The 16,812-nt window shown below is 36.9% G+C and overlaps 1 protein-coding gene and 1 long non-coding RNA gene across 2 annotated transcripts in view; both read right to left on the reverse strand.

Moving 5' to 3' along the window:
* Window positions 1-5,549: 5,549 nt before the first annotated feature.
* On the reverse strand, window positions 5,550-7,473 carry LOC114472808 (uncharacterized). Its single transcript, XR_003675198.1, has 4 exons — window positions 7,373-7,473; window positions 6,554-6,619; window positions 5,707-5,875; window positions 5,550-5,616 (listed from the first exon to the last, which is right to left on the reverse strand). It is a non-coding gene; the product is annotated as an uncharacterized LOC114472808 (long non-coding RNA).
* Window positions 7,474-15,640: 8,167 nt separating this feature from the next.
* The window catches only part of LOC114473680 (teratocarcinoma-derived growth factor-like), a 7,145-nt gene continuing 5,973 nt past the window's right edge, over window positions 15,641-16,812 (reverse strand). Inside the window, 1 exon segment of the mRNA XM_028463445.1 lies at window positions 15,641-15,657. Within this exon segment, the coding sequence (XP_028319246.1) occupies window positions 15,641-15,657 (17 nt within the window).

Consider the following 16,812-nt stretch of genomic DNA (forward strand, 5'->3'; position numbering starts at 1 on the left):
TGAAAAACGTTTTGTTTTATAGACTGCCAAAAGTTCTAACAAATCAGGAAGAACAATGTCTGCATTTTATAGTCAGTAGTTCTACATCAGGAGAGCAGTGACATGAGACTAGCTCAACGTTGTTGCACCAGTTCTGCTTACCTCCAAAATGGCGACCTCCAGGTTAATGACGCCCCATGAAAACCCCCTATAATATATATGATGTGATGATGACCACCGGTAGAGTTTGTCATTGTTATCCTACAGCATGTGAATCTATTAGTATACTTTCTTAAGATCAATATTTAGTAGGCTAGTGTGTAGGTTTACATTAGGCTACATAATTAACACTTGCAGTAAATTATTTGCTAAATGACAGACAATTCCCAATTGACTGTAGAAAAAGTAGCCCTTTGCCTTGTTGAAATGTAACCAAACAGTCTTATTCATACTGTTGGTCTTTTTATTTACCAATTGCAGTATAATGTCTAGAAAAGAGAGGACAAGAAAGGAAAAAGAAAGGGAGCGAAAGCAAAGTCAAGAGTCATGTTCACTGTTCAGGGCATTTTAAAGCTCCGTTTTTAAAGTTGAACTGTTCCTCTAATTTTACTGAAATATCTTAAAAGCTCTCCACATTTTTTTTAACTACACAAAGTGGTTTGGTTGTACTAAATTAAGCATTAAGCTATTTTAGCTAATTATATTATTTTGGACCAGCAAGTTATTTCTGTGTTACAAGACTTGCAGTAATCTTGTATTTACCTTAAGAGGCTATGTTCAACCTTAAAAAATAGGCTATTACTAAAACTATTATGAATCTATTCTAGGCAGCTACAGCAGGGAAGCAGTAGGCCATCATCAAAGTTGAGATAGATGAACCACCAGATTCAACTACTGATAAAGCAGAGTTTATAGCAGCACCAAGTCTATGCACAGTTACAGAATCAGAAGTGCTGTCTGATGACCAAAATGAGGGAGAACAAGAAAGGCATGATGGAGCAGCTGCATGTGAAAGAGATGACACAATTAAAAAGATAGCAGCTATGCGACATCCAACAGCTTGCCATAGAGAAAGACATCCAGGTAAATCATAGTGAGGTCATCAGACTCTTTAAAGACATGGAACCAAAGATGATGCTGCTTTAGAGAGAGGTAACGCTCACTTTTCACTCCTCACTTCAAAATGACCCTTTGTACACTTCTTTTGTTCTGACAGGGGAAAAAGAATACACAAATCTACCACTGGAGCTTGTAACTTGCTTAAAACCTCTCCATGTGCGTTCATTCCAAAGAAATAAAACAATGTATTTATTTATTACCAATGAAATTTTATGTAAGTACTGGTATTTTAATATTTTTAATATTTTAATGGGGTTAACTTGAATATTGAATTTAATCCAAAAAAAAAACAAAACATCTGACAAAAAGACCCTAAAATATCATAGTAACACTGACTCTACACATTGGCGCACAAGAGCTCTGTTTCCTGCACTGATTTTACATTACAAGGAGAGAGAGAGAGAGAGACATAATGAAAGAGTGATGATATGACAGAAGATTAAATAATGAATTTGGAAGTTCTTTACTACTTCTCTGACGTCAATTAATTTCCTAAATGTAAGCTGAGTTCATTCTTTTACAGTTAGACTCTGACTCGGTCAACCTACTTATTGTAAGGGGCTGAAAACAAACAATACAATAAATATTAACTTTTGAATTTATCACTTACTGCCCTTGGTCTAATTCTGTGTAGATCCAAAGCAAACGCACAAGAGGCTTTAAAAAAACGCACTCAAACAAAAATACACAAAATGGCCCAAGAACCCCACACAGAATTAGGGAAAAATACACTAAACAAAAATACAGACAAGGATTCAAAAAATGACAATAAAAAAGACAAATAGTGACTCAAAACCACATACAAAATGACAGAGAAAATACACAAAATGACAGAAAAAATACACAAAATGATAAAAAAACAAAAACAAAAAAACAAAAGGGCTCCATAAACACATACATTTACAATAAAACACAACATGACTACAAAATGCCTCAAAAAAAAATAATACACAAAATTACATGAAAATACACAAAAGAATTCCAAAAATGACAATAAAAAACATAAAAAACTCAAAATAACATGACAGCAAAAATATACAAAATGACCAGAAATGACACAAAAGGTCCCCAAAAACACATAAATACAAAAAAAACACAATATGCCTTCAAAATATACAAGAAAATACACAAAATGACTTTAAAAAAAACATACACTTTGTTTCTAATGTTTATGCTCATATTGGTCATTATTCTAATGCTGACATGAATGTTGATCATGTGACTCTCAGATGAGATTAAATCAGTTTTCTGGCCACGCTGTGTTTAGGGATTTAATATTCAAAGGTAAAACAAGGAACACAACATTTTTTAAGTTATACTTTCAGAAGGTAAACTACAAAAGAAAAAAAACAAAACTGTAAAAACAAACTGCCCAACTCTAAACAACTTCTGCCAAAATCTGTTGTGTTAACTTACTGAGAGAACTAAATTAGAAAACTCTAACTACACTTTAAACTTCAACTATACCAAAACTTATGTCACTAAAACAAAAAACAATGTACAACTAATAAGAAAATATTCACTACACATTACATTTGAAAATCTTTTGTGTGTGGACTCTCTTGTGAGACTTTTTTTCACAACATTTTCAACACAAACATCACATTTAAATGGTTTCTCACGTGTGTGAATTCTCATGTGTGACTGCAAGGAATCTATATGGGTAAAACATTTACTACAAACATCACATTTAAATGAATGAACCTTCTTCTTTGAACAAATCTGTTGAAATGAACTAATCTGTGTTTTGGAAGCTTTACATCCCATTACAGCATTTTTACTTGAGTCAGACGCCTTTCTATTTTTTTTTGTTACTTCATTTAAACTCCAGGTTGAAGGTTCCTCCTTTATGTTCATTTCTGTTAGTTGTCTCCAGTGTAGCTGTGAGGCCTGAAGCTTCTCCTCTTCATCTTCACATTTAACAGGACAAGCAGCACTGTTTTCCTCCTGACCTTCACTGAGCATCTCTGGTTCCTCCTTTATGTGGAGACGCTCTGGGAGCAGCTGCTCCACATTCTTCTTCTCACTGAAAACACAATCAGTGACTGATGGTTGCTGGAGCTGTAATCTGTGCAGGTGGATTGTGGGCATGAAGGCAGCCATCTTAAATGTTTCCGTTTCATCTGTATTTGGAAAAGCTTGGGAACAGAATTGTCTACTGGTGTTATGGTGGAGACTCTTACCAGGAAGGATCATTTTCATTTCACTTTCCACTGGAACTTTTTGCACTCATTTTAGTTCAGGGCCCAAATGAACTGTGAGCCACAGGTTTTAGGCGGGAAAAAAATAATTTTAACATCATTGTGCCCTAGTTTTCAATATCAGTTCAATTCACTTCAGAAAATTCTTGATTTTACCCATTTTTGTGTAATTTAGAGAATTTTTGTTAAACTGTGAGAAATTACAAGACTTGTGGAAAAGAATGACTGCATTCATGTGATATTAAAAAAAAAAAAATCAAAGCCCCAAAAAATATTGTAGTTCCATCAAATTGGTGAATATGAGATATCTGTCATTTTTATGTTCTCCTGCAGGCCAAATTGGATGCTCTAAAGGGCCAGATTTGGCCCCCAGGCCTAGAGTTTTACACGTGTTTTTGGTGAAAGCCATGAAAGCTCATGTGGAACAAGGGGATAAAATAAGAGGTTAGGAAGTACCATATAGGGCCCTAATACATTTATATATATACATATAAATTTATTCTGAAAATACTAGTTTTTAACTGCTGTGAGGGAAAAAATAAATAGGAAAAAAACAAATATAAAAATGTAATTTAAAATGTGTAAGCTACAATTATATATATATATAAACAATAGTCCAATAACCAAGTGGAGGTTCGAGTCCTGCTCCAGCCAAGTCATTGTGTCCTTGGGCAAGGCACCTTACCCACATTGCCTAGTATGAATGTGGCGAGTGAGTGTTGGTGGTGGTCGGAGGGGCCGATGGTTAACTCACGTGCAGCCTCACTTCTGTCAGCCTGCCCCAGGGCAGCTGTGGCTACAAAAGTAGCTGTCCACCAATGTGTGTGGAGTGAAAGAATAGAGCAAATTTTGAGTTTATTTTTTTATTTAAAACAGGGATAATACATAACAAATAACATACATGTAAATATGCAAGATTATAGCCAACAGCTAATTTCCATCTTTAACCCCTTCGACAGGTTGATGTCAGCAACATAAGATTTTAAAAAAATCAATAAAACAGTAACAAGTAAAACAGTTTGACTTAATGGCCAGTATGAGCAGGAGGAGTAATTACAGAGAGAAAAAATGCATCCTTAAAAACACAATAGGACAGAAAAAAAAAAAAAAAAACAAGAATAATGAAACAGTATAGTCAATCATGAAACATACAAGTTTAGGGTCAAGGAACCATACATATTTCACTAGTGTTAAATGCTAAAATTAGTTATCAATGTAAAGTGCTTTGAGTGTCTTTAAAAAAGCAATATATAAAATCCAATGAATTATCATCATCATTAATTATTTCCTTTACGCGGATCAGTCGTCCTGGTCCATTTGCAGCCCCAAAGCATGATGTTACCACCCCCATGCTTTACAGAAGGCATGGTGTTCTTTGGATGCAACTCTGCATTTTTTCTCCTCTAAACACAACAATAGAGTTCTTACCAAAAAGTTCTATTTTGGTTTCATCTGACCATATGACATTCGCCCAATCCTCTTCTGGTCATCCAAATGCTCTCTAGCAAACTTCAGACGGGCCCGGACACGTCTGGCACTGCAGGATTTAAATCCCTGTCGGCGTAGTGTGTTACTGATGGTAGCCTTTGTTACTTTGGTCCCAGCTCTCTGTAGGTCATTCACTAGGTCCCCCCGTGTGGTTCTGGGATTTTTGCTCACTGTTCTTGTGATCATTTTGACCCCACAGGGTGAGATCTTGCGTGGAGCCCCAGATCGAGGGAGATTATCAGTGGTCTTGTGTGTCTTCCATTTTCTAATAATTGCTCCCACAGTTGATTTCTTCACACCAAGCTGTTTACCTATTGCAGATTCAGTCTTCCCAGCCTGGTGCAGGACAACAATTTTGTTTCTGGTGTCCTCTGACAGCTCTTTGGTCTTGGCCATAGTAGAGTTTGGAGTGTGACTGTCTGAGGTTGTGGACAGGGGTTTTACACTGATAATGAGTTCAAACAGGTGCCAATAATACAGGTAACAAGTGGAGGACAGAGGAGCCTCTTAAAGAAGAAGTTACAGGTCTGTGAGAGACAGAAATCTGGCTTGTTTGTAGGTGACCAAATATTTATTTTACAGAGGGATTTACCAATAAATTTATTAAAAATCCTACAATGTGATTTTCTGGATTTTTTTTCTCATTTTGTCTCTCATAGTTGAGGTATGATGAAAATTACAGGCCTCTCATCTTTTAAAGTGGGACAACTTGCACAATTGGTGGCTGACTAAATACTTTATTTGCCCCACTGTATATTTTTACCTGGCTGAGGATTGTTTCTCAACTATTCTTTAAGCTGTGATGCACATTCATCTAATATGTTACATTCTGTAAAACAGAACACAAGAATGTTGTGAGTCACCAAAATATGGATGTTTTGCTTCATCAAATAATTTTTAAGTTAAGTTTAATAATTACCTAGTATGAGAACCCTTGTAAGAGCGCCATCAACTGGTGTTTGAGGCTGTGTCTGTGCTGTGCTCCGCGACCTGCTGGTTGATCTTAGCCTCTTCCTGATGTACCGCAGCCTTTCCTCCAAGAATCCAGTGGCTGGTCGGTGGTTCAGGCCTGGGGTGTACCATATATCCTGCCAAGAAATCAAAATCTTTGATGAATAGAGATTAATCACATTTTTGATTTTGACAGCATGGGCTACAGTTAGAACAGGGTCTGTCTGTACGTCAGTTCCTGCTGCTTAGTGCGTAACACCGGGCAACAAACAGCAGAGAAGCAGTCAGAATAATCCATGTCAGTACAACTTATATTTAACTTTTAACTGTATCTTAGTCATTATTTTAAATAAAATTTTTATTTTAGACATACATTTTTGCTTAAGCACGAGTTTTTTTATTATTAGTATTTTTGTTTCCTCACAGGAGTTAAAATTTTCTAAAAAAAAAAAAAAAAAAAAAAAAAAAAAAAGACTAATATTTCTTTAAAAAAATTACACTTTAAAAAATTGATGTGGAAAACAAGAAATTTGGGGGGAAAAAAATAAAATGCATTTAAATGTATATATATATATATATATATTTTAATCGTAAATTGAATTGCAATATCTGTCAGAAAAATCACAATTAGGTTTTTTGTCAAAATTGTGCAGCCCTTCATGGAAGCTATTGAAAAAAAGAGGAACTTACATTTCGTAAGTATTTATACAAAAAAAAAAAAAGGAATGCAGTAAACTCCATGACTATCCAAATTAACAACTATGAGTAGCAATGCGGACTTCACATTTGTGGATGGAGAAAAAAATATTTCTTACCTTTAACTCTTTCTACAAGATCTGCCAGCTGCCACTCTGTCAAAGTGTTGAAAGCCATCCATTGATCTTAAACAAACAAAAAGATATTAAGCAAAAATAAAACATCTATTGTATTACATTTCCAGATATCACAATGCCAACAGCAATGCAGACAAGCAGCAGGATGTAATCCAATGTGAAGATAACAAGCTTGTTTGTGGGTGAACACAGCCATTTTATTTAGCATCACAAAATATAGAGAAACCTCCCTCTTTCAATATGTAATAAAATGCATACATGTAAATTGAGCTAACTTTATATCACTATAACAATTACTATGTTTTTACTTCACAAAAATATTATTGGCTGATGCAGTGTGATGTAAACATCATAAACAACCTCCCGGTCCGTGGACAGACGTTCTGTTTGTTCTCCTTGACTAGTTATTTTAGGAATGCAATAAAACTGTCTTATTTTCCCCTGGCTTCGCTCTGTTTGAGCAACCCCCACACAAAGCATGTATGTGACATGACACACGGCTAGCAAACTAATTAGCCTGCTAGCAAAACAAAAGAAAAAAAACACTAGTCTGCTCGTTAGCTGGCGAACTCAAAATAAACATGTCCATACGTCCATGGGCATTATGAACTAACTTAGTTTCATTATTTCAGTCGATAAACGGCGGAGACCAAAACAGAAAAGCTGTATCCGTGTGTGCTTCCACGATAGCGGCTAAATGGTTAGCCAAAACCAAGCAACTAGCCTCGACTACATAAAGATACTACCCTACTCGGTAATGTAACACATACAATCTGAATTAGATATGTAGTGTGCACAAACCTTTTATTGTTGATTTGCCTCGCCACAGGGATGATGAGTCAGGTTCTCACAATGCTAATATGTGTGAGCTCTCGGTGCACGAAGCCTGGCGTGTGTAGAGGGACCATAGACATTATCATACGTAGTCGCCGCATCGACTGCTGCCGCCCCTTCGGCGGTGCGTCAACACGGCGGCCATTTTGGGACCGGTGGCAATCGCTCCTACAGTGCATTACATCGATACACCTTTCCGCGGTGACATCATCATCCGGGACATTTGCCTTAACAACGCGCTCTGCCATTTAAAGAGGGGTTTACATTTGCCAGACAACCGGTGTTTACACTATTTAACAACACAAAGGTTTTACTCAATGTTGATATATATATATATATATATATATATATATATATATATATATATATATATATATATATATATATATATATTAAGGTAGGCTTATGTAAGTGTTTTTGTGTCTATAGAGGCCTGTGTCATCATGATAATTGGCTCATTACACGATGTGGCTATGCTAGCCTAGCGCCGCTAATAATATAATAATAATACAGCCTAAATTAAAACATAAATGGGCATATGAAGCACATTTGTTTATTTAATATCTTACAGTTCATATACAAGTCACGAATTAATATTTACTGTTATTTCACGTTGCTTGTCTTCAAGTTAGACATACTAAGCCATAAACGTTTCAGTCATTACTGAATAAATTAACAATTTAATGTCGGCTAATTTATAATCAATGTCATAAAATCAGTCAGAAAGAAATTAGATCCCCAAAATACACAACCTACCATTAATGTAATGTCTACTGCAAATATGTGACCACTTTGATTTTGGGCTCCATGTAGTTCCATCTACTTTTGTTCGCCTCAGTGATTGGATGCATAATTTCCATTTCTGGCCTGTTCTGTCGGTATTCTGTAAAAGAATATCTTTTCCTTCAGCCAGGCGTGCTTATGACAGCCAAATACTACGCAGGATTTGGGCATTATACGATAAATATCAGCCAGACTGCAAAATCAGCGGTAAATAGCGGTTATCAGGCAAATGATACCACTCTTAAAATGGCGGCGCATGTTGCTAAGTCAAGTGCTGACGTCAGGTGTATAGAAGGTTTTCACAGCGCGTCATCAACCCGGAAGTCACAATTTTGGAGGTAAGCAGACGGTTTATAAACAGCACACAACCGAGCAAATCCCGAATTTGAGAGGAGATGGTGAACTGGTGTTTGCATATACACCAATAACAACTGGTGCAACAACAGTGAGCTAGTCTCATGTCACTGCTCTCCTGATGTAGAATTACTGGCTATAAAATGTTGACATTGTTCTTCCTGATCTGTTAGAACTTTTGGCGGTCTATAAAACGCCACGTTTTTCACGTTCTGACCAATTAGTACAGCCAAAAACACGGCAATAGTTCACCATTTCCTCTCAAAAATTCGGGATTTAGTCGTTTGTGTGTAATTTGTAAACATGACGCGCCGTGAAAAACCCTCTATACAGTAGTTCTGTGTGGATAGAAAATCTTTCAAAATGTACAAATGACAACAAAAATAAAATGGCCCAGGAATACCACAAAAAATTACAGAAAAATGCAATAAATTACACAAATACACATAAGGATTCCAAAATTGACAATTAAAACACACAGAAAAACTCAAAAACACATTAAAAAAAAAAAAAAAATTATTATTTTTTTGTTAAATACACAAAAAAGGCACAAAAGGGCTCCATGAACACATTAAATTACAATAAAACACACATAATGACTAACAAGAAATAGACAAAATTATATTAAAATACACAAAAGGACTCCAAAAACACACAAAAAAGCACACACTGCTGTTTCTTGTGTTAATGCTCAGATTGGTCATTATTTTAATGCTGACATGAATGTTGATCATGTGACCCTTAGATGAGATGCTATACACTCACAGTTTTGTGGCCACGCTGTGATAAAAGCTGCTCTTCTCTGTGTTAGATCTTATTCATTCTCACTAAGGAGGAAACATTTTCCCACAGATTGGTTAGGTCAAACACTTGTATAATAATAATAATGAGTCATAAAGTGTGAGCAGTAGCCCACTGGACCCCTGTTGAGTTTGCTCGCTGCTTTCAAATAGATCCCAAGATGTCTACTATTTAATAATTAGTTCACTAACCAATATTCACTATGAAAAATTAAATGCTAATTCAAGAAATATCAGCTTTTGTGCAATCTGTATAACAAAACATAAACTGAAAAAGTGTAAATTATTCAATGAATTAACAACTTTTTTAATGTAACACAGATGAGGCTTTAATAATCAAAGGTAAAACAAGTAACAAAATGAATCAACTGTAAAAACAAACTACCCAACTTTCTGAAAGAACTAACTCACAAAACTCTACATACACTTTAAACTTCTTCTATACCTAAACATATGTAGCTAAAAAAAACAATGTACAACTTATCAGAAAATATTGCTTAGGGGCAGTGTGGACCAGAACTAACCAGGAGAGATTATATAATCACAAATCAATCACATTTCTCCTGAGTGCATTCTCAGTTTTGAAGCTGCACTGAGTGATGCTTTCTCACCACCCACACATTCAGATGTAATTTTTACCTGAACCTTCTTCTTTGAACAAATCTGTTGAAATGAACTAATCTGTGTTTTGGAAGCTTACATCCCATTACAGCATTTTTACTTGAGTCAGACATCTTTCTATTTTTCCTGGTGGAGTCACAGTCAGCTTCAGTGTCAGTCTCTGACAGAGGTTTCTGCCAACATTCTTCATCATCATCATCATCATCATCATCCTCAGTACTACCCTCAGTCTATGACGAGTCTGTTTCCGTTCCATCAGGACCTTGTAGTTTTAAACTGCTTGGATCTGGGTTCTGAGCTGCTTCTGGTTCTTTGCTGTGAATTCCCACAATTTGTCTTTTATTAATTCATTCAAACTCCAGGTTGAAGGTTCCTCCTTCATGTTCATTTCTGTTAGTTGTCTCCAGTGTAGCTGGGAGGCCTGAAGCTTCTCCTCTTCATCTTCACATTTAAACAGGACAAGCAGCACTGTTTGTCTCCTGCTGCACATCAAAGCTGGTTTTTCTCCTGACCTTCACTGAGCATCTCTGGTTCCTCCTTTATGTGGAGACGCTCTGGGAGCAGCTGCTCCACATTCTTCTTCTCACTGAAAACACAATCAGTGACTGATGGTTGCTGGAGCTGTAATCTGTGCAGATAAAGTTTGGGCATGAAGCAGCCAGCACAAGTTTTTTCACTTTGATCCATATTTGGAACAGATTGGGAACCTGAAGGTAGACATAAAACACAATATTACAAGAAACTCACAAAATGTTTCTACTCATTTGACTTTAAAGGTCCTATATCATGCAAATAAACTTTTATGCGTTTTTTTAACCTAGTTACAATGTTAATTCCTGATCATAAACACTCCCAAAGTATTATTGGAGTTCCTTCCTGCATCTCTGAGATATCCTCATTAAATCCTGCTATGAGTGGCTACTCTGCCCTCTTCTGAAAAACGAGCGGCTCAAATTCTGTTGACGTCCCTGTCCCCCTCCGGGAAGTGCCTCCTGTGAATGCCGCACCTCCACAGTGAACATACCGGCCATTCTCTCTGGTGCTATACTAGAGTAATGCGAGCGCCGAAAAGCATCTGTTTGGATGGTCATTGCCGTTTCGTATCAAGTCTGCACAGGGAAAAGAAACGGACTTTGTTTTCTTTACCCAACGATATTGTCTGATAACCGAAACTGTGTCCTCGGAATGTGTTCAAACTTCTGAAAGAAGACTCTACTCGCCAAAAGTGGTTGAAATTTTTTTCATCGTCTCTGGAGCACGCGACAAACACCAATCCAGCATCCGTTAGTCTGTGACAGTCACTTTATAGAAGACTGCTTGGTGAACCTTGGCCACTTCCAAAGTGGATTGTCCAGTCTTTAAAACCGGACTTTTTATAAAAAAAAGTCATGTTTATTAATTTCTTAATAATGATGTATTTTACTTAAAAAAAAAAAAAAAAAAACTGTTGCCAAAGAGAAACATTAAAAATTTTTTTTATTATTTATTATTATTATTATTTTTTTTTTTTTCATAAAAATTAGAGAATAGATTGTTTTACAGTGAGGGTGAGATGTGAAGTTGTAGAATATATTGTGCTTATTATGTTGTGTAATCAAGCCAGTATAGTGAACAAGTGTGGAGCTTAGCTATAATGGTGGTGGCTGTGAACAGGGAGAATGAGTGAGTGGTAGTACCCTAAAGCAGGTATTTGGGGATTAACGTGTCTAAAGTTAAGCCGAGTATGAGTTTTATATCCCACATCTTAAGGCGTGCCAGTGTAGCGTAGACCAGTATATGTACAAAAAACTGCTACTGCAAACCCAGGAGCAGCCCAGGGCCCGCAGATGCAGCCAGGCCAGCAGAAAGAGTGGGGGCCAGGAGCCCCAGGCCAGCCCCCCAGACGCCCCCAAGATCCCAGGCTGAAGATGTCTACTAGTTTAATAATTAGTTCACCAACCAATATTCACTATGAAAAGTTAAACTGCAGATTCAAGAAATATCTGCCTTTGTGCAATCTGAAAAAAAAATCATAATAACTGCAGAAGTGTAAATAATTTAATAAAGAAGAAACGTTTTTAATGTAACACAGATGGAGGCTTAATATTCAAAGGTAAACAATTATCACAAATGTTTACAGTTATACTTACAGTATAGAAGGTAAACAATTACACAAAATAAATAAATTGTAAAAACAAACTGCCCAACTCTAAAACATCGCCAAAATCGGTTATGTTAACTTACTGCAAGAACTAACTTACAAAACTCTAACTACTACTTCAACTATATCTAAACATATTTGGGCTAAAAAAACAATGTACAACTAATAAGAAAATATTTACTACACACATACATTTGAAAATCTTTTCTTATGTGTGGTCTCTCTCAGGTCCCTGGTGCAGCAATGTCAATACGAATAGGATTATTTATTATAAACTATATACTATACTAAATATTATTTATAGTTTATTTATTTAAGACCTATCTACCTACCTCAACATCCAAAGCGTCTCTTGCGTGTGTTCGCCGCTTCCGGGTAGCGCAAGATAGACTTTCTCATTGGTCGAGCAGAGTCACGTGAGTATACGCAACCCGCACGTAAGACCAAAGTACAACCAGCAGTGTTGCAGATATACTTTACGTTTTAAAATCTAAACACACACAAAACCCCTCAAATTTCTTGGTGGAAAACAGCCCAATCTGGCCCTCGTTTCTGCAGCCTGCCAATTCAAACAGACGCAGTGGTATTTGTTTTGTTCTTCACCAGCCAAAATGCCTTGTAATGCTACAATGTTACCCGCCAAAGTTAATTTTTACCCGCATTTGGTGGGTTGGCGAGTGTTAATTTAAAGCCCTGATAGCAACCATTATCAAAATGTAATTCTAGGGGGAAAAATGTCTCTGGGGTCACCAAAAATTTGTGGTTTCAAAATATGGGTTACAACCCCATAAAGGTTGGGAACCACTGCTTCATCCATATTAGACAAAAGCCAAATATGTTGCTTTAAAAAAAAAAAAAAAAAAGCCATTATTTAAAGGGGACATATCATGCTAAATCCACTGTTTTAGCCCTTAAATGCATTTTGTTGTATATTTAGAGTGTTTTAGAAGTACAGAAAAGTTCAAATTAGTCTCTTCAGGTGCTCCGTGTTGATATCTTTATATTCTGTTTGGTCATATTTTCAATCTGTTTCGATTTTTCAATTCTCTATTACGTTTTTTTTAACAATAACGTCACAGTATTTGCAGCGGAACTGCCAAATTAGGACATCGACTCCAGGCCCAACACTTCGAGTAATCCGCCATTTTTATTTCTCGCTTATATTTTGTAGTCCAAGCTCAAGGATGCCGAAGTTACGAGAGGATAAGTCAAAATGTTCGGTTGTTGGATGTAGTAACCCACACGCTTCATTACAACGTCTCCCAGCATCAGAACCTTTTCAAAGTGGCCTGGGTGAGTTTTTATTTTTCACGGAAATGTAACCCACATCTGTGGGTAAGGTCATTTTTGTGCGCGCGAAGCACTATCAAGGATTGACTGCTTCGCCAGTATATAAGCTGTAAATAACGCTAAAAAGTGTGATGATAAGACGTCCCTGTCATTGTTTTGTTTGCATTAGCAGTTGCACACCGTCTTTCATATGTTAGCGCTGTGTGCTCGTTTAGAGCCTTGATGATATGGCCTACGTGATTTAATTTAAGTCTAAAGTTTTCATTAGTCATTTCATTTTTCCGTTTTTGTCTCCGAAAAGACTGTATTAAAATGCATTTTGTGACGTTAGCTTGGCGCTAGCGTTAGCTCGGCGCTTGTGTTAGCTCACTTGTTAAGATGTTGTTCTGCAGGTTCATCTTCATTTTCATCTCGCTTTTCCGGGTCCGACTCTGGCTCGAACATGTAAGGCTGGATGGACAAGTCTTCCGTTGTTGACATTTTGTAAATAACGTGTTAATAAAAAGTTTCTGCGCCGCTACATAATTGTATCTCCTCTATCAAACTACAAAAATGGCCGAACAGGGTGGAGTTGAACTGAGTGTCACCTCTGCAACCTGGAGAGGGGACGGGGTATGAAGTGTCTCATTTGCATTTAAAGAGACCGCACCAAAACGAGTGGCTCTCAGAAGCACATCAGAAAAGGGGTAGAAAAGGTGCCTGTGGAGCTATAATAATGAGGAATTCAGACCCAAGCATTGCAGTTCCGCTTTATATAGACCACAACTGTGGTTTAATGTGCCTTAACATATGGGGGTAGATCCATTCTAAATTAAAGCGCACCAGTCCATCGAACACATACCCTGCGCCTGCGATCTAACCAACATCTGACACTACATCTACATTTTTCATAGACTTAGAATGGGTACTTGGGCACAATGCACAAGTCACATCCGCATGTGTGTTTGATGTGCCTTAAAGCAGAACTAAGTTTTTCACCTTAATAAATTCTTCTGTATCCCTCTGAGGGTAATACAAGTGTTTAAGGGGTGATCGGGGTCTTTTATCCTCCTCCCTGCTGTCTCTGGCCAGAAAACAGCACTTGCAACTTTCCCTGCCTCTGACCCATGGGCAGTCTCGCAGCTCCTCGTCATTGCGAAACACGTACTAAACTTACCTAATTATAGTAGTTAAGTGTTGTGGCAGGTGTGGCATGAATGAAGCAACAGTGGTCAGGCGCTCCTCACTCTTAGCACCGTCCTGCGTGACATGTAAGCACTTTGAAAAAAAATTGCTCAGCGCTTAGGCGTGTACGCGCGTGCAGTTCCGTAAGCTTGTGTGAGCGTTGAGTATGGGGGCGCTGGATCCCATAGAAATATAATGGATTTAAGAAGCACGCCTGACTACTGTAGCTTCAGGCAGGTACACGTGCAATGGACTGGTGCGCATTAATTTAGAATGGATTCACACCCCCCATACACATACACGCACCCACACACACACACCTCAAAACACGCCCTCACTAAACATAAGGTATTTATAATAAAAACATACTAAATGAGTAAAATAAAACAAAAACTAAACAATATTTATACATAAAGTACACAAATGACACAGAAATGCACAAAAATGAACAAAAAGGCTCCAAAAACACACAAAATGACTCCAAAAAACATACATTACAGAAAAATACGCCAAACAACAACAAAAATATGAAAATACCATTCACAGTAATCATGACATAATATAATGCTTTTTCAATTAATACCTAATAAATCTAAACCCAGGCTTTCAAAATAAAGGGAAAAACGTTTGATGTGTAATCACCCCCCCTACTCACCAGAGACCATCGCATACATTTTTAGGGACATTTCAGTGAAGGCCTGGGTCTCCTATCTTGCAAATGCATAGCAATAACAAAGCAGAACATCATAAAATTATTTTGGTATATTAGTACTGATATAAAATAGTGATGTGAATATGGTTGAGAGAAATAAAAGTCAACCGATCCCGTTTGACCATATATAAGTATAAGTATAAGTATAAGTAGCCCAGTTAAATAAAAAGTATTGCATGAAATAACCCACCAACATAATTTGTTAATAATGGTTAATAGCATAATTAGCATGCTTGGAGGGAAAAGGTGATGGTGGGTGTAAAACCACAACGTTTTTTTTTGCAAATAATAAGGCATACAGCCTTTGAGCGGAAAAAGGAAAGACTATCGCAGTACAATGAAAATGTTGTCGTCATCCAGGGATTCCACGTTCAATCTGAAGAAACATCTAAAGATAAATTTGCCGAAACACACAGAAACACAACAGGATAAAGTGAAGCTTTGTTAGCTTGCTAGTACGACGAATTGGACAATTTTTTCTTTGATTGAAAATACGGTATTTATTTTTTGTTTAATCAAAAATTATATAATTTTTTGATTGAATAATAAAGACACATACCTCCATACAAAAGTAATGTAAAAAAATCACATACGTTTTTTAAACATGGTTTGTTACTAAATGTTGCAAAAAGTTGCTCTTTATTTTAGCATGTGCAACTTTACAATTGGCGCCCCATATTCTTAGTACCATTCCTAGCCTCACATCCTCCACCACCGTGAGTGGTCGACTATCCACTGCAAATTTATACAGTGACTTTGTTCATTTGTCAGTCATGGTCATTTTGGCTCTGAACCCTGTCATTTTGTCAAGTGTGGATTGGAGACACGTCGTGCTCGGAGCATGTAGCAGCGAGCACTGTCCGAGAGTCCGCGCTAACCTGCTCCGTGTTCATACTAAATCTCTCTCATTCATTGCAATGAAAGCACACTTACTTCATTAAAGAGTCATACAAATAAAAACAATTAAGAAGCAGTGCAGCTATTAATAAAAGCATGGACACACGTGCAGTGTAATATATCAGTTATTTGTGGTCAACTCTTTAATCAACAGGTTACTTGATTTTCAGCTTTCTCTTGTGGCTGTTACAAGTGAAGTGAAAATAAGAAGACAGTTCCAGTCAGAACACATTAGGCCAGTGTGAAGATGTCTTTCCACTCCCAGTCACCCTCAGGGTAGACTTTAAAGTTCTGCTGCTGGTGTATGAATCTCTGAATGGGTTAGTTCAGAAACCATCAGTGAGATGTTAGTCGGGTATGTGATCACCAATTGTGACAATGTTTAAACCTAAGTTGCTTCCACTCTGATACTCTTAGTCATCCAGGTAAATTCCATTATAAGTGTATATGAATAATAGGTGAGAACTTTGTCAGATCAATAATTATAGTTGCTGTTTGGGAAGTAGGTGTGTTTGTAGTGTAGCAACTATTATGTAACAACTGCTTTAATTATTTAAAAAAAAACATCCTTACATTGAAGGATGTGACCTATTTCGACTTCAGTGATTTTAGTTACTGTTTCCCTTTATAACAAGCACACTGTTTA

This window comes from Gouania willdenowi, chromosome 12 (assembly GCF_900634775.1).
Source record: "Gouania willdenowi chromosome 12, fGouWil2.1, whole genome shotgun sequence".
In the NCBI taxonomy this organism is placed as follows: Eukaryota; Metazoa; Chordata; class Actinopteri; order Blenniiformes; family Gobiesocidae; genus Gouania; species Gouania willdenowi.